Source organism: Physella acuta, unplaced genomic scaffold (genome assembly GCF_028476545.2).
Source record: "Physella acuta isolate Inbredline_101_S28 unplaced genomic scaffold, ASM2847654v3 ptg000014l, whole genome shotgun sequence".
Taxonomy (NCBI): Eukaryota; Metazoa; Mollusca; class Gastropoda; family Physidae; genus Physella; species Physella acuta.
The window spans coordinates 280,259-304,087 of NW_026731534.1; the positions used below are offsets into that span (position 1 = coordinate 280,259).

Consider the following 23,829-nt stretch of genomic DNA (forward strand, 5'->3'; position numbering starts at 1 on the left):
TGTCCTACATTTAGCCACTGACACAATTTTTACCACATTTTTTCCTATATTATGTCCTACATTGTGTCCTAACGTGGTTTGACCTGCTCTACTGCAGCCGCCGACTCGACCATCAACGAACTCCGCAGCAACACGAACCTGGTCAAAGACCACAAGAGCTTCAAGGATCTGAACGAGATGCTCAACTCGCTGGACGCTGAGGTCGGCACAGAGTGGTCGAGTAAGTAGTAGCCGTGGGGTGGTGGTGGGGTGGTGGGGACCACAAGAGCTTCAAGGATCTGAACGAGATGCTCAACTCGCTAGACACTGAGGTCGGAACCGAGTGGTCCAGTAAGTAGTAGCCGTGGGGTGGTGGGGTGGTGGGGACCACAAGAGCTTCAAGGATCTGAACGAGATGCTCAACTCGCTGGACGCTGAGGTCGGCACGGAGTGGTCGAGTGAGTAGTAGCCGTGAGGTGGTGGTGGGGTGGTGGGGTGGTGGTGGGGTGGTGGTGGGGTGGTGGGGACCACAAGAGCTTCAAGGATCTGAACGAGATGCTCAACTCGTTGGACGCTGAGGTCGGCACGGAGTGGTCGAGTGAGTAGTAGCCGTGAGGTGGTGGGTTGGTGGGGTGGTGGGGTGGTTTTTTTTTGGTTAGCTGGTGATGTGGTTTTTAGTGAGGGTAGATGGTTTTTTTGTATGAGGGGATTTTTGTTAGGTAAGAAGTTTATATGGTGGGCTATAGAGGCGGATTTTTGGTGAGGGTAGAATAGGTTAAGAGGTGAGATATAGGTCTGCATGTTACTTTTTGGTGAGTTAGGTGGTTATTTGGTGGGCCGTGATGTTATTATTCGTTATTTAGTGGGATATAGAAGTGGTTTTAGTGAGCTGTAGAGGTGATTATTTGGTGAGATGTAGAAGTGGTTCTAGTCAACTGTTAAGCCTGGCAAGTGTTTTCAGACCCATACTATTTCTGAGTCCTATTAGCTTTATTAGATACCTGCCATTAGTTAGAAAACAAAATTAAAAAAAGTCTAGTGACATTTATGCGCAATTTCCTTATGTTATCTAAAAATAGCTCTGACGTATAATGCTGGGGTGCGTTCAAGCTAGAAGAACGATCGGTTTGTAGGTGTTTATGTAATTTTAAAATTTGTGATCGAGCGAGAGGATATTTTTGAAAACTTTCTTCGGCAATATTGTTCTAAATTATGGCAGGAATCTATTGGTACATGTTTCAAGTCGCTAACGGGTCTGGTTGCCGAGATATGGGCCAAAAACTGCATTTTTTTCGAGGTTTTTTTGGCTTTTCCGGGAAATACATGAAAGAAACCCGGAATTTTTATGGCCTATGCTCATTTTCGTAACTTGCTTAACATAATTGCTTTTGGAACTAGTCATCGATATTGCTTCCTTGAGGAGGAGATACAACTTAAAGCCCGGACACACATTCATCCATACATTCATTCATCCATCCATTCACAGAAATGACGAGTTAATAAACGCAATTCTCCAGAATGGAAATTGCGCTAAAAATACTACGACCGGGCTTTAGCATTAGCCAATCCAGTTAACGACCCCCACACATGACGTATATTACATAGAGAAACACGGCAAAGGTCACATGACAATTAGACTCTAGTGACTGGAGTGTTGAGATCAAATCATAGTGTTGTCACCAAACACACTCTACTGGTGATGCAGTGTTAAGACTTTAGTCACCAAACACAGACTCTACTGGTGATGCAGTTAAGACTTTAGTCACCAAACACAGACTCTACTGGTGATGCAGTTAAGACTTTAGTCACCAAACACAGACTCTACTGGTGATGCAGTTAAGACTTTAGTCACCAAACACAGACTCTACTGGTGATGCAGTGTTAAGACTTTAGTCACCAAACACAGACTCTACTGGTGATGCAGTGTCAAGACTTAGGTCACCAAACATAGACTCTACTGGTGATATGGATGGTCGACATAACCATGTTAAAAATGATCAGAATAGTATAATATACGGAAATAATTATGTAATTTTTAATATTTCAATCTCCGTGTAGTCTTGTATGAACGGTAAAATTACATAGTTTTTGAAGCATAATAAAACATAAAAAGCATGTTTTGAAATACAGGATACATTAATACTAATGAATACAGTTAAATTATTTTATTATAATTTAACTACATTTATGGACACTAAACATTACAATTTTGCTAATTAAAACTAAGAATCGATCATAAAGCACTTTATGTTTAACTTAAAATAGGGGAAACTTTCGAAATTCTTTATTTGAATTTTAAAAATAAAAAAAAAAAACAACCTCAAACCTTCAAATTTCCATACTGTTAGTATTAATCTCTTGTTAATGGTACAAATGCTGCTTCGGGATACGAACTTAATCCGTTCCAGGATAGTGTTCGTAGCCCGAAGCGCTAGAACAAGGAATAGTTTTGTCCAATGAAATCCGTTTAAATCCCACCCCCTCCCCCCAGCCCCAAGCTAGAGACAAATAGACGCCTCGGAAAATAGACAGAGAACGTCACGTAGGGTTTGTAATGTATGCATGGGATTCGTGAGGTGGGGGGGGGGTGGAGGTGGGGTAGAGGTGTTCGCGTAGTCAACATAATTTGTTGGAATTTAGTTTGAATGCTGTGTTTACAGCGGAGAGTTATTTGGTTATAAAAGTTTGTATTTAGGACGTTGGCAAAGTTTGTGGGGTGTAGTTGCACAGTCTGGATCTGATTCTAGAGTTCAGCTGAGGATTAAGTTAATGCGAAGGTGGAGGAGACGGTTAGATTAATACATAGGTGAAGTAGATGATATGGCTAATGCAAAACAATATAGTATATTACTCTTATGCTATATCGAGGTAGAGGATTAGGATTATACAAAAGTTAGAATAAGATAAGGCTAATGCTCATCTGTGCAAGATAAGGCTTATAGCAGTTTAATGGTTATGTTGAGGTTTGGTATGAGGTTTTCTAGTATATATGTTGTATCCGTGTTAACAGTCGTTCGAGTGTCGTGGTACGTCTAACCCAATTGTCCTCTTCCAGTAATCGTGATGTGCGCCTCACCATTCACTGTGCGTGAGATCATGATCCGTGCTCACGAGATGAACTTCGACAACGGGGAGTACGTCTTCTTCAACATCGACCTCTTTAGCAGGTCAGTTGACATCAAGCTGACCAACATTTCATGGACCCACCCCCATCATTAGCCTGACCCCCCCCCCTCCCCCCCCCCATCATTAGCCTGACCCACCCTAACCCCCATCATTAGCCTGACCCACCCTAACCCCCATTATTAGTCTGACCCACCCCTCACCCCCATCATTAGCATACACCCACCCCACATTCTTGAACAAATGTTTGCAGACATCTCAATCCAGTGATGAACTAGAAAGTGGTCAAGTTTTCATTTTTTTTCTCAAAATATTTTTAAAACCAAATTTCCTTTTTAAACTCAGCTATGACCAATTACAGCAATTAATTTTTCATCATCAAATCACGCCTCCAAATTATTTTTTACCAAATTTAGACACTCAAAACTTGTAGCAACTCAAATGTCTAAATTTGACACCAGCCCATACGACCCCCCCCCCGGCCTGCATCATAATCCCCATACCCCTAATCAATGTTTTATGACACTGGATCTTTTCAGTTCTTCAACTATTTTAACGCAAAAACTGACCTCGTCTAACTTTTTGTTTGGTGTGTCTTAAGTTTTTAGTTTTTGGTTTTTAGTTTTTAGTTTTTAGTTTTTGGTTTTTAGTTTTTGGTTTTTAGTTTTTAGTTTTTGGTTTTTAGTTTTTGGTTTTTGGTTTTTAGTTTTTACTCCACTTGAGCCTTAACATATTATCCTCAATTATTTTACCACGAAGTCGATTTTTATAATCTCCAATCCAAGTTGAGTTGCAAAACAGGGTTATAATATTTTATCTGCTGGCCCATTAGAGATTAGATGAAGTAGAGATTGTTTGTTTCACAATTCACTGTAAACATATCCGTTCACACTACGATTGTACTGTCCTCTACAATAGTTAACGCAATATTTTCCCAAGTCGGGACATTTTCCCGAGTCGGGACATTTTCCCGAGTCAGGACATTTTCCCGAGTCGGGACATTTTCCCGAGTCGGGACATTTTCCCGAGTCGGGACATTTTCCCGAGTCGGACATTTTCCCGAGTCGGGACATTTTCCCGAGTCGGGACATTTTCCCGAGTCGGGACATTTTCCCGAGTCGGGACATTTTCCCGAGTCGGGACATTTTCCCGAGTCGGGACATTTTCCCGAGTCGGGACATTTTCCCGAGTCGGGACATTTTCCCGAGTCGGGACATTTTCCCGAGTCGGGACATTTTCCCGAGTCGGGACATTTTCCCGAGTCGGGACATTTTCCCGAGTCGGGACATTTTCCCGAGTCAGTTCATTTTCCCGAGTCAGTTCATTTTCAAATACATTTTTTATGTATCTGTTACAGCAGACTTCCTGCTACTTGATCAGGAAGTTTCAAAAATATTTTGGGACGATCTTTTTTTTTTGTCTTTGTTGAATTCTGTTTTTTTTTTTTTTATATTCAAATTTTTACAGTTTGATTAACTTGTTTGAGGACAGAATTATTACGGGCATTTTCGGGGATTTTTTTTTTGACGATTATTTAAAGAAAAAAATAACAATCCAATTTTTTAAACTATCGCTAACCTTGTCCTAGAGTTGTGCCTGTTTCTAAGTTGATTTATCGCATCGGTGGGAATCTGCTTATTCCCGTTCTATTTTTAATGTGTAGGCCTAATTCAATACTCTGGCATAACGGGGTGTCTTGCAGTGCAAACTTAGATATTAACCGATTTGTTTAGTCTCAGGAGTAAATGCTAACGTTTTTCAACATTGTAATGACAATTATATACGCGATAACGTAAAGCTTTGCATTATGTAGTCATTATGTCAGCTGATTTATGTCAAAAGATGTTATCATTATGTAGTCGTTATAGTCAGATGCGTAAAAGTGGGTACGTCTAATCAAGCAATAATTGCACCTAAAAAAAAATTTAAAAATGATTTGGATATTGTATATATTTTAAACTGTAATTCTAAGTTTATGTTCTGTTTCGTTTTTCCCTAAGTTCTATATCCTATGTATCCCTTAAGTCCATTCCGTTATCCTTTAATCCATGTTTTAATCCATGTTTTAATCCTTGGTTTAAACCTTGGTTTAATCCCTGGTTAAACATTGGTTTATTCCTTGGTTTAATCCTTGGTTTAATCCATGGATTTAGTCCTTAGTTTAATTGATTGTTTAATCCTTGGTTTAATCTTTCCATCTCTTCCATCTCAAAATCTATCCCGACTTAAACCTCGTAAACCGTGTGTCCCCTTAGTTCTAGTAAAAACGCCCCCGACAATATCTTTCAGCCCATTATACCACTTGTTAAAGTAAAAACCATCAATTTACAACATGATGTAGTAGAAAAAAAAACGATTTCAGATTTTAAACCTCTATACTCCATATGGTTGTAACAACGCCACCGATTATAACTCTTTTTACCCAATTTAATGCTAAAGACGGTCCCTGATTTTTTCGTTAACACCTCATTTTGAAATAAAAAAAAAAAAAAACACCCTGATTATGTTTCACTTTGTACACGATTAAGAAGTTAAAAACTAATTTGAGTGCATTTTTAAACCTTTGTGTCCCATGCTTTGTTAAAAATAAACCCTACTGTACATTATACCCCCCTTTACTCCACACTGTAGTAAAAACGCAACAGAGAAGCCGTGGTACAGAGCCAACGACACGGACGAGAGAAACACGAAGGCCAGGAAGGCGTTCGAGAGTTTGATGACTGTGACACTGCGCATGCCCACGAGCGAGGAGTATAGACAGTTTTCTGACGAGGTCAAGGCCAGAGCTTTAGAGACCTTTCCAAATTTAACTTATGGGACCGATGAGGTAATTACCTGGGGGGAGGGGGGTGAAGTATTGTTAGAATGTGGGTATGTGTGTGAAGTGTGGTTAGTATGTGTGTGTGTGTGTGAAGTGTGGTTAGAATGTGCGTAAATGTGTATGTGTGTATGTATGAGTTTAGGATTTGGGTATTTTTGAGAAAAAAGGGGGGGGGGATCGTTGGTGCGTATTGATAATTTTAATTCTAGAAAGAGCTTTCTAAACTTGAATTGAGAGAGTGTTTGAAGTGTGAGGTTTAATGGCTAGAAAATGTCTGCCAAGTGTAAAAGCATATTTCTAATGTATAACTAGCACCTGCATTTTTTTTATTCGTTTCAATGTATTCATCATTTTATAATAACTTATGAACTCAGGTTTACCTATACACGTCAGGTGACCCCTGTCTAACAGGTGATACCTGCCTAATAGGTGACCCCTGTCTAACAGTGTATTCTACCTTATGCCCCCTACAGGTCAATGCCTTTGCCGGTGCATTCCATGACGCCGTCCTGTTGTATGCCCGGGCACTGAACGAGACGCTGACGGCCAACGGTTCCATCACAGACGGCAGTGCTGTAACCAGGAGGATGTGGAACCGGACGTTTAGTGGTGAATGGGGGGGGGGGGGGGGGTGGGGTGCGGACATTTGGTGGTGAGGGGGGGGGGGGGTGGGGGTGGTCATTTAGTGGTGGGGGTGGGGGTGGAGACACATGGTGGTGAGGGGGGAGGGGTGGAGGACATTTGGTGGTGAGTGATTAGTGGGAGGGGGGACATTTGGTGGTGAGGGGGTGGGGGTCATTTAGTGGTGAGTGGAGGGGACATTTACTGGTTAGGGGGTGGGGTGGAGGTGGGGATGGAGGATATTTAGTGGTGAGTAGAGGGGTGGATGTTAATAGTTTTGAACTCACCTGTGGAACCAATTGAAATGTATGAAATCCTCAACACACAAACACAGCGATTGATAGGCCACACCACTAAGGAAACGACAGCCATCGCATAAAGACAGGTCCCTCTGTGGTATCTCTATATCACAATATTATTTAGCTTCTGACTCTGCGTTTACACTTGATCTTTGTTTTTTGTAGGTATAACTGGAACTTTTAGTATCGACGCCAACGGGGATCGAAACTCCGATTACTCGCTGCTTGATTTGAATCCAGAAACTGACAAATTTGAGGTAAACGAGTTGTATCGATTCCTTATTTCAAAGAAAACGTCATTTAATTAAAGTAATTAACCAATCATGCTTGTCACCCCCAGGTTGTCGGCAACTATTTTGGCACCCATAAAAAGTTTGAACTCCTCCCCAACAAGACAATTCACTGGGCAGGTGGCAGACTGGCCCCTCCCCCAGACACGCCCATTTGTGGTTTTGATGGCTCGAGATGTCCTTCTGAAGGTAAACTTTGTGGGGGGGAGGGAGGCAGAGGCGTAGCGACGGGGGGGGGGGGCGGGGGGTGCGGACCGCACCGGGTGACACCATGTAGGGGGTGACACCAAGTCATAAAATAGCAAAATATATAGAGAAAAACTTGAGGGGAGGGGGGGTGCAAATCGAAATTTGGGGGGGTGGGTGCAAATCGAAAACTTGAGGGGGGGGGGGTGTGCAAATCGAAAGTTTGAAAGTTTGTCCCCGGGAAGGGTCGCTACGCCTCTGGGGGGTGACACCATTAAGTGCCGCACCGGGTGATACCCGACCTCGCTACGCCACTGGAGGGAGGGAGGGCGTTTTTGTTGACGTGTTACGTTTTGGTGATGTGTGTATGTTCTAGTGACATGTGCACTCACGTTAAGTCTATAGCCTTAATCATGTGTTAATCCACCTAATCGCTCACTTATCGTTTAATCTGATGCTCACCAAGTAAAACCACAGGACTTAAACCATGCGCCAAAATAAACCCGGACATCCACTTGGACTTAAATCCCTCTTCCTTAACCCCCCCCCCCCCCCCCTAAAAATTTCGGAACAAAGGATACATGGACATAAAAGCTCTGACGTTCAGAGAATGGAAAATGAATTTTCATAATAAAATATACATGTTTTATATGTAGAATTGCATCAAATAGCCTTCAGATAAAAATTCTCACGTTAAATCTGTGTTGAAAAAAATGCTTCTAATCCATATTTCGCTTTTTTTCCCCAACAGAACCGTTCCCAGAATATTTTATCGTGATTATCGTCTTGGGATCGCTCTTGCTGATTGTTCTTATCGCCGTTTTCTTCATCTATAGGTAAGATAATGTTATTTTTGTATCGACCCTTCCATGTAACCTATGTCTTTATGTGCAGGTTTTGTTATGTTTTTGTCGGCCGTGTTTGTTTTTATTTCTTTTTCATGTCTATGTAATTATTCAGGTAAGTCTGTGTCGTGTAACTTTTTTAGAGTGCTTTTTTTACAAATTGTGAATGAACTATTGTTTTATGATGAAAAAGTTCGAGAAGAAATATTATTTGAAGCTTTGCATTTTAATGACACTTAATTTTAAGATAGAGGTCCAAAAAGTACACATCAAACTAACGTTACTATTTATTTTGTATGTGAATATTATGTGAATATAATTTTTTTTTATATGTACACAGACACCTTGGCATGTTATTTCTGTATGCCTAAATATAGCTCTATTTGTTTGTCCACAGACAACATGGCATTTAATTTCTGTATGTTTGCCTAAATATAGCTCTATTTGTTTGTCCACAGACAACATAGCATGTTATTTCTATATGCCTAAATATAGCTCTATTTGTTTGTCCACAGACACATCAAGCTGGAGGCGGAGCTTGCGGAAATGAACTGGAGGGTCAGGTGGGACGACATTCTGTTTGGGGCGCCAGAGAAGAACAAAAAGTTGGAGAGACAGGGCAGTCGGCTTAGTCTCAGGGTCAGTTGTTTTTTTTTATAGACAGGGCAGTCGGCTTAGTCTCAGGGTCAGTTGTTTTTTTATAGACAGGGCAGTTGGCTTAGTCTCAGGGTCAGTTGTTTTTTTTTATAGACAGGGCAGTTGGCTTAGTCTCAGGGTCAGTTGTTTTTTTATAGACAGGGCAGTTGGCTTAGTCTCAGGGTCAGTTGTTTTTTTTTATAGACAGGGCAGTTGGCTTAGTCTCAGGGTCAGTTGTTTTTTTATAGACAGGGCAGTTGGCTTAGTCTCAGGGTCAGTTGTTTTTTTTTATAGACAGGGCAGTTGGCTTAGTCTCAGGGTCAGTTGTTTTTTTATAGACAGGGCAGTTGGCTTAGGGTTAGGGTCAATTGGCTTAGTCTCAGGGTCAGTTGTTTTTTTATAGACAGGGCAGTTGGCTTAGTCTCAGGGTCAGTTGTTTTTTTATAGACAGGGCAGTTGGCTTAGTCTCAGGGTCAGTTGTTTTTTTTATAGACAGGGCAGTTGGCTTAGTCTCAGGGTCAGTTGTTTTTTTTATAGACAGGGCAGTTGGCTTAGTCTCAGGGTCAGTTGTTTTTTTTATAGACAGGGCAGTTGGCTTAGTCTTAGGGTCAGTTGTTGATAGAGTGGGCAGTCTCAGGGTCAGTTGTTGATAGCAGGGGCGTAGCGAGGGGGGGGGCGGGGGGTGCGGACCGCACCGGGTGACACCATTTAGGGGGGTGACACCAAGGCAAAAAATAGCAAAATATATAGAGAAAAACTTGGGGGGGGGGGTGCAAATCGAAAGTTTGATGGGGGGTGCAAATCGAAAACTTGAGGGGGGGGGGGTGCAAATCGAAAATTTGTCCCCGGGAAGGGTCGCTACCGGGTAACACCCGACCTCGCTACGCCACTGGTTGATAGAGTGGGCAGTTGGCTTAGTCTCAGGGTCAGTTGTTGATAGAGTGGGCAGGCTCAGGGTCAGTTGTTGATAGACAGGACAGTCGGGTTAGTCTCAGGAAGCCGCGCGTAAATTGTGTTTTTAAATAAATTATTAGAAACATGTGATTCTGCAGCTGAAAAAGATTAAGGCGGCCTAATAATATGTCTACTAGTGTTTTTTAAGTGAATTGTTTGCACAGAAAGAATGCTAAAATAAGTATTAAGCCAGAAGGCTACACCACGATATGACTATTACGGCCAACATTGTGTCATTTGTACGAACTGAAACCTTTCGAACAGTGAAAATAAAATTTATAATCTAAGGGATGCTACTGCGATAAAACAGTTGAATGTGAAAGTTTCTTAATTGTCTATCTTTTATTTTCTTTTTAAAAGGGATCTCGAGATCTGGATCTTGTTTCTTCACTCTAGATCTGTTTCATTATATTTTAAAATTTGATTGTAAATTAGTGGGTCATCCATAAATGACGGCACGCTTTTTTTTGACGATTTTTTTCCTCCCCCCTCCCCTCCGTCACACGTCGTCACAAAAACCAGATTCCCCCCCATAAAATGACTTCACACCTCAGCCTACAACCCCCCCCCCCCCCTTCAAAATTGCAGTTGATTTTTTTAAAAACATCTATATTTTTCCAATATCTTGTCTGAAATCTGTCAAAATAGAGTATTTTAATCAATTCCTATTACAATTTATTAAAACTGTTTTCTAAAACGCGAAATAACGTCTAAAAATGTATTTTGTAACATTTCTTTTTTTAATGCAAAAGTGTGACGTCGCACCATCTGAACCCCCCCCCCCCCCCTCTCCCTCATCACACGTCGTCACAAAATTACCGACCCCCCCTCTCCCCTACGAGTGTGACGTCATTTATGGACGACCCCTTACTACTAGATCTAAATCTATATTTTAATCTAGATCTGGTCTAGAGTCTAGATATCTAGAAGTAGATAATCTAACTAGATCTAGTAACTAGATCTAGAAAATGCATAGGCCTAAAAATTGTATTTTAATTTACAGAAAGGCTCTTTGCCAACCAGTGATTGTTCTGGGGATACAATAGCTGTACATCTCAATGATGCAGGAAACAGACAGTTGTTTACTAGAACTGGCTACTACAAGGTTTGTTTTATTTCCCAGTTCAGTTAAAGTTTTTTACAAACTGCCACAATATTTAATTTGAGAGGACACATTTTAAATCAAACTTTGTACTTGTCTTTAACCATTTTTACCATGAAAAAATCCAACAGGGAGCAATTATTGCCATCAAACCAATTACCAGACCCAACATAACCATCAGTAAACCAATGCTATTGGAGATCAAATGTGTGAGTCGTTTTGATTATCTATCTCAGTCTACAGGACATTATTTCTCATTTATATTTTGTTATTAAAACTTATTTATTCTCTAATTTAAGTAATTTAAAAGTAATTTTATAGGCTGTACACTTAATTTCTGAATTAAAAAATTATTGCTTACTTGCCTGAATATAATTTTTTTTAATTTAAAAAAAGGCCTTACTCAGCATGACCTTATAAATATATTAAAATAAATTAAATTAATTAAATCAGTAAATCATTTAGGTCTACATTTTGAATTCTTATTATGAATTTAATTATATACAATTATAGTTTTAACCTTGAAAAATATATCATATATGTAAAGCAATAATTATTTTATTTTAATTAAAACATGAAAATGTTCTCAGATTTAATTATTTGTTTTGTAAACTTGAAACAACTTTGGCAGCAGAATTCAGTTAATTATCTGCAATTTTTTGCCTTTATTTCCAGATGAAAGATCTACAAAATGATCACATAGTCAGATTTATAGGAGCTTGTATAGATTTCCCAAATGCATGTATTCTAACAGAATATTGCCCTAAAGGAAGTTTACAAGTATGCACAGTTTTTAAATAGTGCTTCTATGTTTATGTTAATTTAATCAATGTGTCAATTCATCCCATTCTCATTTATCCTTTTATTAGGATGTCTTTGAGATAACCTAAATTCTAGTTTTCTTCTAATTGTGGTTCTAGGATGTTCTAGAGAATGAACAGATCAAGTTAGACTGGATGTTCCGCTATTCAATCATGCAAGATATTGTTCGGGTAATACAGGATGATAAATTTATTGTTGGTACAATTATAATCAATGCTAGAAATATTACAGATTCAGTTAAAACCCATGTTTTGCACAATTGTGTTTAATGGAAGAAATATTATAGATTCAGGAGAACTCTGAAGGTATTAGTCTAGTCGTTTTTTTTTCTCACAGGAAATTTATTAAAAACCTGATTCACTCATGCCATTACATTTCTTTACTCTGATGTTTCTGATGAATGTTTGATTGCATGCAGGGCATGGCCTATCTACAAGGGACAGAGGTGCGCAGTCACGGTTATTTAAAGAGCACAAACTGCGTAGTTGACAGCAGATTTGTTGTCAAAATCACAGACTTTGGTCTCCATCACTTGCGGGGGCTAGAGAGAAATAACGAGGAGGAGGATCACAGTTACAGCTACTATTTAAGTACGTACCATTGTAATTAACCCCCTTAATGAATTGAGGGAAATATAGAACTTCTGACCTTCAGTAGACATGAACAGACAACAATAAAATGTCTAACTTATGTTATCATACAAACCACTTTTTAAAAAAATAAATAATGCACTTTAAAATATTTGTCTTAACTCAATTAGTGCTAAAATAATACCTGGAGAATTTTAATTTAATCACACTCGATGTCAATAATGAAAAAATCCACATTATCTTATCCATCTAGATAAATTATACACATCCCCTGCGCTTGTTTTAAAATTCCAAATTTTTCTCATCCATCTAGATAAATTATAACGGCCCATGCACTTGTTTACATATTCCAAATTTTTCTCATCTACCTAGATAAATTATAGACGGCCCATGCACTTGTTTACATATTCCAAATTTTTCTCATCCATCTAGATAAATTATAACGGCCCATGCACTTGTTTACATATTCCAAATTTTTCTCATCCATCTAGATAAATTATAACGGCCCATGCGCTTGTTTACATATTCCAAATTTTTTCTCATCCATCTAGATAAATTATGGACGGCCCCTGAGCTGTTACGCATGGCCTACAGGCCACCAGAGGGTACCATCAAGGGAGATGTTTACAGCTTTGCCATCATCTGTCAGGAGATTGTCTACAGAAATGGCGTCTACTTTTTACAGAATCTTGATCTCACACCCCATGGTAACTCCTGTGTTTGTCCAGAGGCGTAGCGACCCTTCCCGGCGCCCGGGGACAAACTTTTCGATTTGCACCCCCTCCCCTCGAGATCTCGGTTTTCACCCCCCCCCTCAAACTTTCAATTTGCACCCCCTTCAACCTTCCAATTTATTTTTCCAACCCATTTTGGCGCCCCCTAAGCTCGGCGCCCGGGGACATATGTCCCCCCCCCCCCGCCCCCCCCCCCCCCCCCCCCCGCTACGCTACTGTGTTTGTCTAATAATTTTATACTAGAACACCAGAGAATAAAGCATTCCCCATTTCAGAAATTTATATTTAAGAACATACATAATTTTATGATATTTTCTGTAAAATTACTAATTTAAATTAACTTCTTAAGTTTGGGGATTTCTATTGCAAAACTTGCTGCCACTTCAGAATGATTTTCAGGATATTACTTTTATTTTTTTTTTCGTTCTTCGCTTTCTTACGAGTTTGGATTTTACACTCTTAAAATATAAATTTTAAAGTAGGCCTATAGCTTTTCGAACAATAATTGGGATAATTCTTTAATTAGCACTTAATTAAAATTAATGTAAGTATAACTGTTTGTTTTCTTTAAACGTTTTGGTAGGTTTTGCAAAATAACTCCTCATTCATCCTTGTTTAAATGTAGTGTACACATATCTGAAAATTAAATAAAAGAACATGTACCCTGTCAACTTCCACAGAAATTTACCTGAAGGTGAAGGCAGGTGTGAAGCCTTACTTCAGACCATCTCTTGAAGAATACGACTGTCCTTGTGACGAGTTAGCTGGTGTTATACGGTAGATATTACTTCAAGTCATTCATTCAATATTAAAGTCATTCAGTCAATATGTACATATTACTTCATGTCATTCAGTCAATATGTACATATTACTTCATGTCATTCAGTCAATATGTACATATTACTTCATGTCATTCAGTCAATATGTACATATTACTTCATGTCATTCATTAAGTCAATATCTACATATTACTTCTTATAATTTAGTTAATATATATTGATATTACGTCTAATGGTACTATAAACATATAATAAGTAAAATAATATTTTTTTAACGTTAACATTTCAGATCCATTCAAGAAATGTTTTACTAGATTAATTTGTTTAAAAAAGTACCATTTTTTAAATATGCTTACCATAATGTCCTGAAAATTACACAAAAAGCACCAGTAAACAAAAGCACCAGTAAACAAAAGCACCAGTAAACAAAAGACATCATTAACAAAAGACATCATTAACAAAAGACTTAAACATTTCAGCCGCTGCTGGGCTGAGGATCCTACTGACAGACCAGATTTTCAAGCATTAAAGTCCATTATAAGGAAACTAAATAGGTAACATCGTTAGGATACTTAATAGGTAACATTATTAGGAAACTTAATAGGTAACATCATTAGGATACTTAATAGGTAACATTATTAGGAAACTAAATAGGTAACATCGTTAGGATACTTAATAGGTAACATTATTAGGAAACTAAATAGGTAACATCGTTAGGATACTTAATAGGTAACATTATTAGGAAACTAAATAGGTAACATCAGTAGGAAACTTAATAGGTAACATAAAGTCTATCATTAGGAAACTTAATAGGTAACATCATTAGGAAACTTAATAGGTAACAAAGTCCATCATTAGGAAACTTAATAGGTAACATCATTAGGAAAATTAATAGGTAACATAAAGTACATCATTAGGAAACTTAATAGGTAACATCATTAGGAAACTAAATAGGTAATGTCATTAGGAAACTTAATAGGTAACATCATTAGGAAACTAAATAGGTAACATCATTAGGAAACTGAATAGGTAACATCATTAGGAAACTAAATAGGTAATGTCATTAGGAAACTTAATAGGTAACATCATTAGGAAACTAAATAGGTAACATCATTAGGAAACTGAATAGGTAACATCATTAGGAAACTATATAGGTAACATCATTAGGAAACTTAATAGGTAACATAAAGTCCATCATTAGGAAACTTAATAGGTAACAAAGTCTATCATTAGGAAACTTAATAGGTAACATCATTAGGAAACTTAATAGGTAACATCATTAGGAAACTAAATAGGTAACATCATTAGGAAACTTAATAGGTAACATCATTAGGAAACTAAATAGGTAACGTCATTAGGAAACTTAATAGGTAACATTATTAGGAAACTTAATAGGTAACATAATTAGAAAACTAAATAGGTAACATCATTAAAGTCTATCATTAGAAAACTGAATAGGTAACATCATTTTAATTTTTATGTATTTAAATTTTTACTTGCAAGGTCAGTTCCGTACCCAGCTACATGTATTTCCTTATAGCCCAGATTCCCATTAGATCTGCATGAGCTGTAATGCTCACACAAATGAGCCAGATACAACACTCACTAACCTAAGCCCTAATTCTCATTTAATTGATTTTTTTTAATATCCCCTAGGCTTTAGCCAAAATCCGACTAGGTTAAAACTTACATACATAACCCCACTAGCTAGGTACCAAACCAAACATGTTTTCCTATTCCCAGAGATGGTGACAAGGGCAACATCCTAGACAACCTCCTCTCCCGTATGGAGCAGTACGCCAACAACTTGGAGGCCCTGGTAGAGGAGAGGACAGCAGATTATCTACAGCAGAAGAAAAAAGCTGAGGATCTCTTGTACAACATGCTGCCCAAGTTAGTTTAAAATAAATTAATTAAAACATCACATTTCTTAAAGATTGCACATCCTGTTCTGTTAATTTGATTATAATTAAACAGCTGGTCTACAAATCAGCAAACGTTTTTTATAAATATTTTATTTTCATGTCACAGCATATCATTGTAACCATAATTAATTTATTTCAAGTTTATTTTGTATTTTTAAATTAATATTTCAATAAATGAAGGTCTGTGATGAATTGACATGTATATTTTTTGTGCTTTAGGAAAGTGGCGTCGCAGCTAATCCGTGGTGAATCAGTGACAGCCGAGTGGTATGACAGTGTCTCTATTTACTTCAGTGACATCTGTGGGTTCACTGCCTTGTCAGCAGAGAGCACACCTATGGAGGTGGGTTCATTTTTTTATAGATAGATATAGAAATGTTTAAACCTATGGAGGTGGGTCCATTTTTTTATAGATAGATATAGAAATGTTTAAACCTATGGAGGTGGGTCCATTTTTTTATAGATAGATATAGAAATGTTTAAACCTTGTCAGAGAGCACTCCAATGGAGGTGGGTGCAACACTCTACTGTAGGCTTGTGGCTTATACATATCACACCTGGGTTGACATTTGGTTCATGATTTTATTCCTTGAGTGTGTCCATTGGTTTACCATAAGTAGATGCTCATACTATAAGTTCTGTTAAGTTGTAATATGGCCTGAAATTGGAAAAAAAATGTAAACATGTACAAAGGCTATTTAGTACACGTACTATAGAAGCATTTCATTATTTACATTAAGTAAAGATATTATAAAGAAAATATAATTGTATTTATGTATTGGTTTATTCTTAGGTTGTTGACTTGTTAAATGACTTGTACACAGCTTTTGATTCTATTATTGAACACTTTGATGTTTATAAAGTAAGTACTTATTTTTTTTTATTTTACTAATGAAAGATAATCACAAATTTTAATCAACTACCACTGTTAATTTCTAATTCTTTTTCTTTGCTACAATAAATTAAAAAAACATTTTTTTATTGTACTAATGAATTAGTGTGAAACTTTTCTATTAAGTTTATAAATATTTCAAACATTTTTCACCACTAATCATAAAATAGTAACTCTGTTGCAACTTAAACTATAAAATAATCCTGCACAGGATAAAATATTTAGTGACCAAACCAAGGAAGTAATACACACATTGTGCTATTCTGTCTAGTGTGTCTTTAACAAAACACGCTGTTGTTTATTGTAGGTTGAGACAATAGGAGACGCCTACATGGTTGTGTCTGTCTTTAACAAATCACGCTGTTGTTTATTGTAGGTTGAGACAATAGGAGACGCCTACATGGTTGTGTCTGTCTTTAACAAATCACGCTGTTGTTTATTGTAGGTTGAGACAATAGGAGACGCCTACATGGTTGTGTCTGTCTTTAACAAATCACGCTGTTGTTTATTGTAGGTTGAGACAATAGGAGACGCCTACATGGTTGTGTCTGTCTTTAACAAATCACGCTGTTGTTTATTGTAGGTTGAGACAATAGGAGACGCCTACATGGTTGTGTCTGTCTTTAACAAATCACGCTGTTGTTTATTGTAGGTTGAGACAATAGGAGACGCCTACATGGTTGTGTCTGTCTTTAACAAATCACGCTGTTGTTTATTGTAGGTTGAGACAATAGGAGACGCCTACATGGTTGTGTCTGTCTTTAACAAATCACGCTGTTGTTTATTGTAGGTTGAGACAATAGGAGACGCCTACATGGTTGTGTCTGTCTTTAACAAATCACGCTGTTGTTTATTGTAGGTTGAGACAATAGGAGACGCCTACATGGTTGTGTCTGCCTTTAACAAAACACGCTGTTGTTTATTGTAGGTTGAGACCATAGGAGACGCCTACATGGTTGTGTCTGTCTTTAACAAATCACGCTGTTGTTTATTGTAGGTTGAGACAATAGGAGACGCCTACATGGTTGTGTCTGTCTTTAACAAATCACGCTGTTGTTTATTGTAGGTTGAGACAATAGGAGACGCCTACATGGTTGTGTCTGTCTTTAACAAATCACGCTGTTGTTTATTGTAGGTTGAGACAATAGGAGACGCCTACATGGTTGTGTCTGTCTTTAACAAATCACGCTGTTGTTTATTGTAGGTTGAGACAATAGGAGACGCCTACATGGTTGTGTCTGCCTTTAACAAAACACGCTGTTGTTTATTGTAGGTTGAGACCATAGGAGACGCCTACATGGTTGTGTCTGTCTTTAACAAATCACGCTGTTGTTTATTGTAGGTTGAGACAATAGGAGACGCCTACATGGTTGTGTCTGTCTTTAACAAATCACGCTGTTGTTTATTGTAGGTTGAGACAATAGGAGACGCCTACATGGTTGTGTCTGTCTTTAACAAATCACGCTGTTGTTTATTGTAGGTTGAGACAATAGGAGACGCCTACATGGTTGTGTCTGCCTTTAACAAAACACGCTGTTGTTTATTGTAGGTTGAGACCATAGGAGACGCCTACATGGTTGTGTCTGTCTTTAACAAATCACGCTGTTGTTTATTGTAGGTTGAGACAATAGGAGACGCCTACATGGTTGTGTCTGTCTTTAACAAATCACGCTGTTGTTTATTGTAGGTTGAGACAATAGGAGACGCCTACATGGTTGTGTCTGTCTTTAACAAATCACGCTGTTGTTTATTGTAGGTTGAGACAATAGGAGACGCCTACATGGTTGTGTCTGTCTTTAACAAATCACGCTGTTGTTTATTGTAGGTTGAGACAATAGGAGACGCCTACATGGTTGTGTCTGTCTTTAACAAATCACGCTGTTGTTTATTGTAGGTTGAGACAATAGGAGACGCCTACATGGTTGTGTCTGTCTTTAACAAATCACGCTGTTGTTTATTGTAGGTTGAGACAATAGGAGACGCCTACATGGTTGTGTCTGTCTTTAACAAATCACGCTGTTGTTTATTGTAGGTTGAGACAATAGGAGACGCCTACATGGTTGTGTCTGTCTTTAACAAATCACGCTGTTGTTTATTGTAGGTTGAGACAATAGGAGACGCCTACATGGTTGTGTCTGTCTTTAACAAATCACGCTGTTGTTTATTGTAGGTTGAGACAATAGGAGACGCCTACATGGTTGTGTCTGCCTTTAACAAAACACGCTGTTGTTTATTGTAGGTTGAGACAATAGGAGACGCCTACATGGTTGTGTCTGCCTTTAACAAAACACACTGTTGTTTATTGTAGGTTGAGACAATAGGAGACGCCTACATGGTTGTGTCAGGCCTGCCAGATCGTAATGGGATTTTACACGCACGTGAGATAGCCAGGATGAGCTTGTCTTTGTTGAAAGCGACCTTGACATTTAGAATCAGGCACCGGCCCAATGACAGGCTGAAGATTAGAATTGGCATTCACACAGGTAACATTTTGATTTGTGTAAATATAATTTATGGGAAGGTGTGGCCTAGCGGTAGAGCACTAGGCTGCTAACCTGAAAGTCTTGAGTTCGAATCTGGGTTTAAGAGAGTAGTACATCCTTGAGTCCACCCATTCAGCAGCTGAATTGATTGATCTCCTCACCTCCTATGTTTTCTCTGGCCGTATGTTGTCCAACTAAGACCAGCCTTAGACAATTCATCTGCTTTTGTTTTGATCACATTTTCCCCTCTGTTAGTTTAGTATCATGCAAATTGTTCCCATTGTAGAGAGGTAAAGTGTGTAGACCTTCACAAAAAATAACAAATTTAAATTCCACTGATGTTTTTCCTGACCAAACTTTCTAAAGTCAAGTCCTGATGTATGCAGGTTCTGTTTGTGCCGGAGTTGTTGGCCTTAAAATGCCTCGCTATTGTCTCTTTGGTGATACTGTCAATACAGCCTCAAGAATGGAGTCCAATGGTCTACGTAAGTCTAGCATTTATTTTCTCTGCTGTGCTACTCTCAATTTTCTCTGCCATGCTACACTCATTTATTTTCTCTGATGTGTTACTCTCATTTATTTTCTCTGATGTGCTACTCTCATTTATTTTCTCTGCTGTGCTACTCTCATTTATTTTCTCTGCCATGCTACACTCATTTATTTTCTCTGCTGTGCTACTCTCATTTATTTTCTCTGCCATGCTACACTCATTTATTTTCTCTGATGTGCTACTCTCTTGTTTTTTCTCTGATGTGCTAGACTCATTTATTTTCTCTGATGTGCTACTCTCATTTATTTTCTCTGCCATGCTACACTCATTTATTTTCTCTGCTGTGCTACTCTCTTTTATTTTCTCTGCTGTGCTACTCTCAATTTTCTCTGCCATGCTACACTCATTTATTTTCTCTGATGTGCTACTCTCTTGTTTTTTCTCTGATGTGCTACTCTCATTTATTTTCTCTGCTGTGCTACTCTCAATTTTCTCTGCCATGCTACACTCATTTATTTTCTCTGATGTGCTACTTTCTTGTTTTTTCTCTGATGTGCTACTCTCATTTATTTTCTCTGCTGTGCTACTCTCATTTATTTTCTCTGCTGTGCTACTCTCATTTATTTTCTCTGCCATGCTACACTCATTTATTTTCTCTGCTGTGCTACTCTCATTTATTTTCTCTGCCATGCTACACTCATTTATTTTCTCTGATGTGCTACTCTTTTTTTTCTCTGCTGTACTACTCTCATTTATTTTCTCTGCTGTACTACTCTCATTTATTTTCTCTGATGTGCTACTCTCATTTATTTTCTCTGCTGTACTACACTCATTTATTTTCTCTGTCCTGCTACTCTCATTTATTTTCTCTGCTGTGCTACTCTCATTCATTTTCACTTCCGTACTACACTAATTACACAGCCTTTAGAATGGCTAGTTGGTAGTATGGAAGGGTCCATTAACTTTTTTTTTAAACATTTGCTACAGCATACTATAACATTTGCTACAGCCTACTATAACATTTGCTACAGCGTACTATAACATTTGCTACAACCTACTATAATGTTAACATTTGCTACAGCGCATTATAACATTTGCTACAGCGCATTATAACATTTGCTACAGCGTACTATAACATTTGCTACAACCTACTATAACATTTGCAACAACCTTCTACATTAACATGCCTTCCACAAAGATCCATGTCAGCCCACAGTGTAAAGAAGTTTTAGACACATTTGCTACATTTGTACATGTCTTCCACAGCTCTAAAGATCCATGTCAGCCCACAGTGTAAAGAAGTTTTAGACACATTTGCTACATTTGTACATGTTTTCCACAGCTCTAAAGATCCATGTCAGCCCACAGTGTAAAGAAGTTTTAGACACATTTGCTACATTTGTACATGTCTTCCACAGCTCTAAAGATCCATGTCAGCCCACAGTGTAAAGAAGTTTTAGACACATTTGCTACATTTGTACATGTTTTCCACAGCTCTAAAGATCCATGTCAGCCCACAGTGTAAAGAAGTTTTAGACACATTTGCTACATTTGTACATGTCTTCCACAGCTCTAAAGATCCATGTCAGCCCACAGTGTAAAGAAGTTTTAGACACATTTGCTACATTTGTACATGTCTTCCACAGCTCTAAAGATCCATGTCAGCCCACAGTGTAAAGAAGTTTTAGACACATTTGTACATGTCTTCCACAGCTCTAAAGATCCATGTCAGCCCACAGTGTAAAGAAGTTTTAGACACATTTGCTACATTTGTACATGTCTTCCACAGCTCTAAAGATCCATGTCAGCCCACAGTGTAAAGAAGTTTTAGACACATTTGCTACATTTGACCTGGAGCTCAGGGGAAATGTGGAGATGAAGGTGGGTCTACGTAGTGTACAACTTTGTACAGTGTTGATGAAGTAGAGTTGATCAGTTTCAGTGACCTCAGATACATGAGGATAAGTGGTCAGAACTATCCCAAGCCCCCCCCCCCCCCCCAGAGTTACCTGAACTTGAATTAGGTACCCATCAGAGCTGGGTAGACTCTGACCTTTAGACTAGAGCTTGGGATCTGAACTCAAAGCTTTGGGTATGCATTCATAAGCTCTACGCCCATACATTAGTACTGATACGCTATGATAATATAATATTCAGCTTGATGCTTTGTTTGGTCTAGTTAACAAAAATTCTGAGACAAAATGCTGCTCTTAGCACCATAAGCTGTTTTAAACTAGGGCAGAAGTTAAGTTTATTAATTGGAGGTCTAAGACATCTTTTTGTTTTATTTTCAAACATAAATTAATATAAAAAAAAAGGAAAAAAGAAGAATTTTTTTTTTAAGGCAACATTCTTAGGTTTAATTATTTAACAGTAATTCTATCACTCCTAATTAACATTTATTGAAACTATACCTAAACATTGAAATCAGCGGTAAACTTGTATTCACATTAATGAAAAAGTAAAAACAATTATATGTAATAGCTTAACAACTTTGGTCATTGATAGTCAGGTAGTGCCATATGAGAATTATATGTACCTCTTAGCTACTGGCAGAGGCGTATCCAGGTTTTCAGTGTAGGGGGAGCGAAAAATAGCAAAAAAGGCGCCGAATTTGTAATATGTTCTATATACGTATATATATATATATATATATATATATATATATATATATATATATATATATATAGGGCATAGTCTGTTTTTGTCATCCTCGTACAATTTACTTTATAATAGCATTATGTCTTCTAAAAATTGGAATGCATAAGACACGTAAATGAAGATATTTTTATTGCTTAATCAGTTTTACAAAACGGTATTCATTTTAAATTAAAAAAGAAATAACAATAATTATTTATTAAGGCCTATGTAACACTTTTGATAGCAATTTTGTTTTATCCTGTACTCTAAAACTTCTGTTAGAACTACAACATCCTTTTTCGTCGAGGTTTCATTTTAGCAAAATGATCAATTACGTCTTTTAAATCAACATCAGAAGCTAATTGTCGTTCAATCGTAATCAGGGCTAAGCTGGACAACCTGTCTTCATTCATAGTAGAACGGATGTATGTTTTCAGGAGTTTAAGACGGCTGAAGGATCTTTCTGCTCCGGCACTGCTTATTGGTAAAGTCAGAAATATACGATACAAAGTGGACAGGTTTGGATACATAGAACACAAGTCATTAGCTATCATGAATTTCAGAATGCTGTTTACTGTCACCGCTAGTTCCGGAGGTTCTTTTTCAGTTGAAACTCCCTTGTTTACACTGCTTACACTAAAAACTTCTTGGTAAAATGTTCTAAATGATACGAATTCCTGCACTACTTCAGTTACACTGTCAACAACATCCGAGTACGTCACTGCTAATTGCTGCAACTGTATTAAACAGTCATCTAATGCAAAATGTTTTGGGTCTAAGCAACAAAACTTGGAAGACAAATCTTTAAAATTTTGAAACCTTGTGTTTGTACTAATTATGACAGAGTCAAGTGACACTAAATAAGTTTGAACAATGAATTTTTTCCTAGAGTCAGATATCTGAGTATCCTCTGCACCTTCGTCGTGGAATATTTTCCGTTTGTATAACCTGTGTTGCTTATACTCCGTACGAATATCACATTTCTCAGCGAGCTCAGTGGCTTCGTTCTCAATCTGCTCAAATTCTGATTCAAATTCATTTCTCCAGCTACTCATCTCATTTTCAAAAATCTGAATTAATCGAAAGGCTGTTAACATATCAATGCTACTTTTCTGTAAATAAATGGATACGTTAAAAGCCTTATGCAGAATTCTTTTCCAAAACATTAAAACAACTAAAAACTCAAAGGTCTCTATTGTAACAAGAATTCCCTTTCCTTCGGCAATCTGTTTAGAAGTAGAGTTTTTAACTTCACCGTCAACTATTCTTCGCAATGCAAGAACTAGTGCTGGTAAATTCTGCAATATAGAATCTACTGCTGTCTTTCTAGACGCCCATCTTGTATCACTAAGTCGTTTCAGTGTTAATGAAAATGCTTCTATGTTGTTGCGTTGCTCCTCTTGCAATATAGAAAGACGCGGTAGACTTCCGGTAAAAAATGTATATATGCTTTCCAGAACTCCAAAAAACAGCTGTGTTTGAATATTAGATGAAACAGCATCTATGAGAATTAAATTTAAATTATGAGCACAGCAGTGTGTGAAGAGTGCATGTGGAGCTATTTCTCTAACTCGTTTTTGTAGGCCTGATATTTCACCAGACATGGTGTTTGCTCCAT

The 23,829-nt window shown here is 37.9% G+C and overlaps 1 protein-coding gene across 1 annotated transcript; it reads left to right on the forward strand.

The window, feature by feature from the left end:
• Nucleotides 1-262: 262 nt before the first annotated feature.
• Nucleotides 263-21,315, forward strand: LOC131936311 (atrial natriuretic peptide receptor 1-like). The gene is made up of 24 exons (XM_059293241.1): nucleotides 263-330; nucleotides 3,035-3,146; nucleotides 5,734-5,929; nucleotides 6,397-6,532; nucleotides 7,009-7,100; nucleotides 7,184-7,322; nucleotides 8,071-8,155; nucleotides 8,680-8,803; nucleotides 10,758-10,859; nucleotides 10,988-11,065; nucleotides 11,532-11,636; nucleotides 11,777-11,848; nucleotides 12,097-12,268; nucleotides 12,820-12,975; nucleotides 13,683-13,779; nucleotides 14,261-14,335; nucleotides 15,525-15,674; nucleotides 15,926-16,049; nucleotides 16,500-16,568; nucleotides 18,907-19,081; nucleotides 19,468-19,566; nucleotides 20,838-20,927; nucleotides 21,066-21,155; nucleotides 21,218-21,315. The coding sequence occupies exons 1-24, from the start codon at nucleotides 288-290 to the stop codon at nucleotides 21,313-21,315; spliced, it is 2,679 nt and encodes an 892-aa protein (XP_059149224.1). The 5' UTR covers nucleotides 263-287.
• The last annotated feature ends 2,514 nt before the right edge of the window (nucleotides 21,316-23,829 follow it).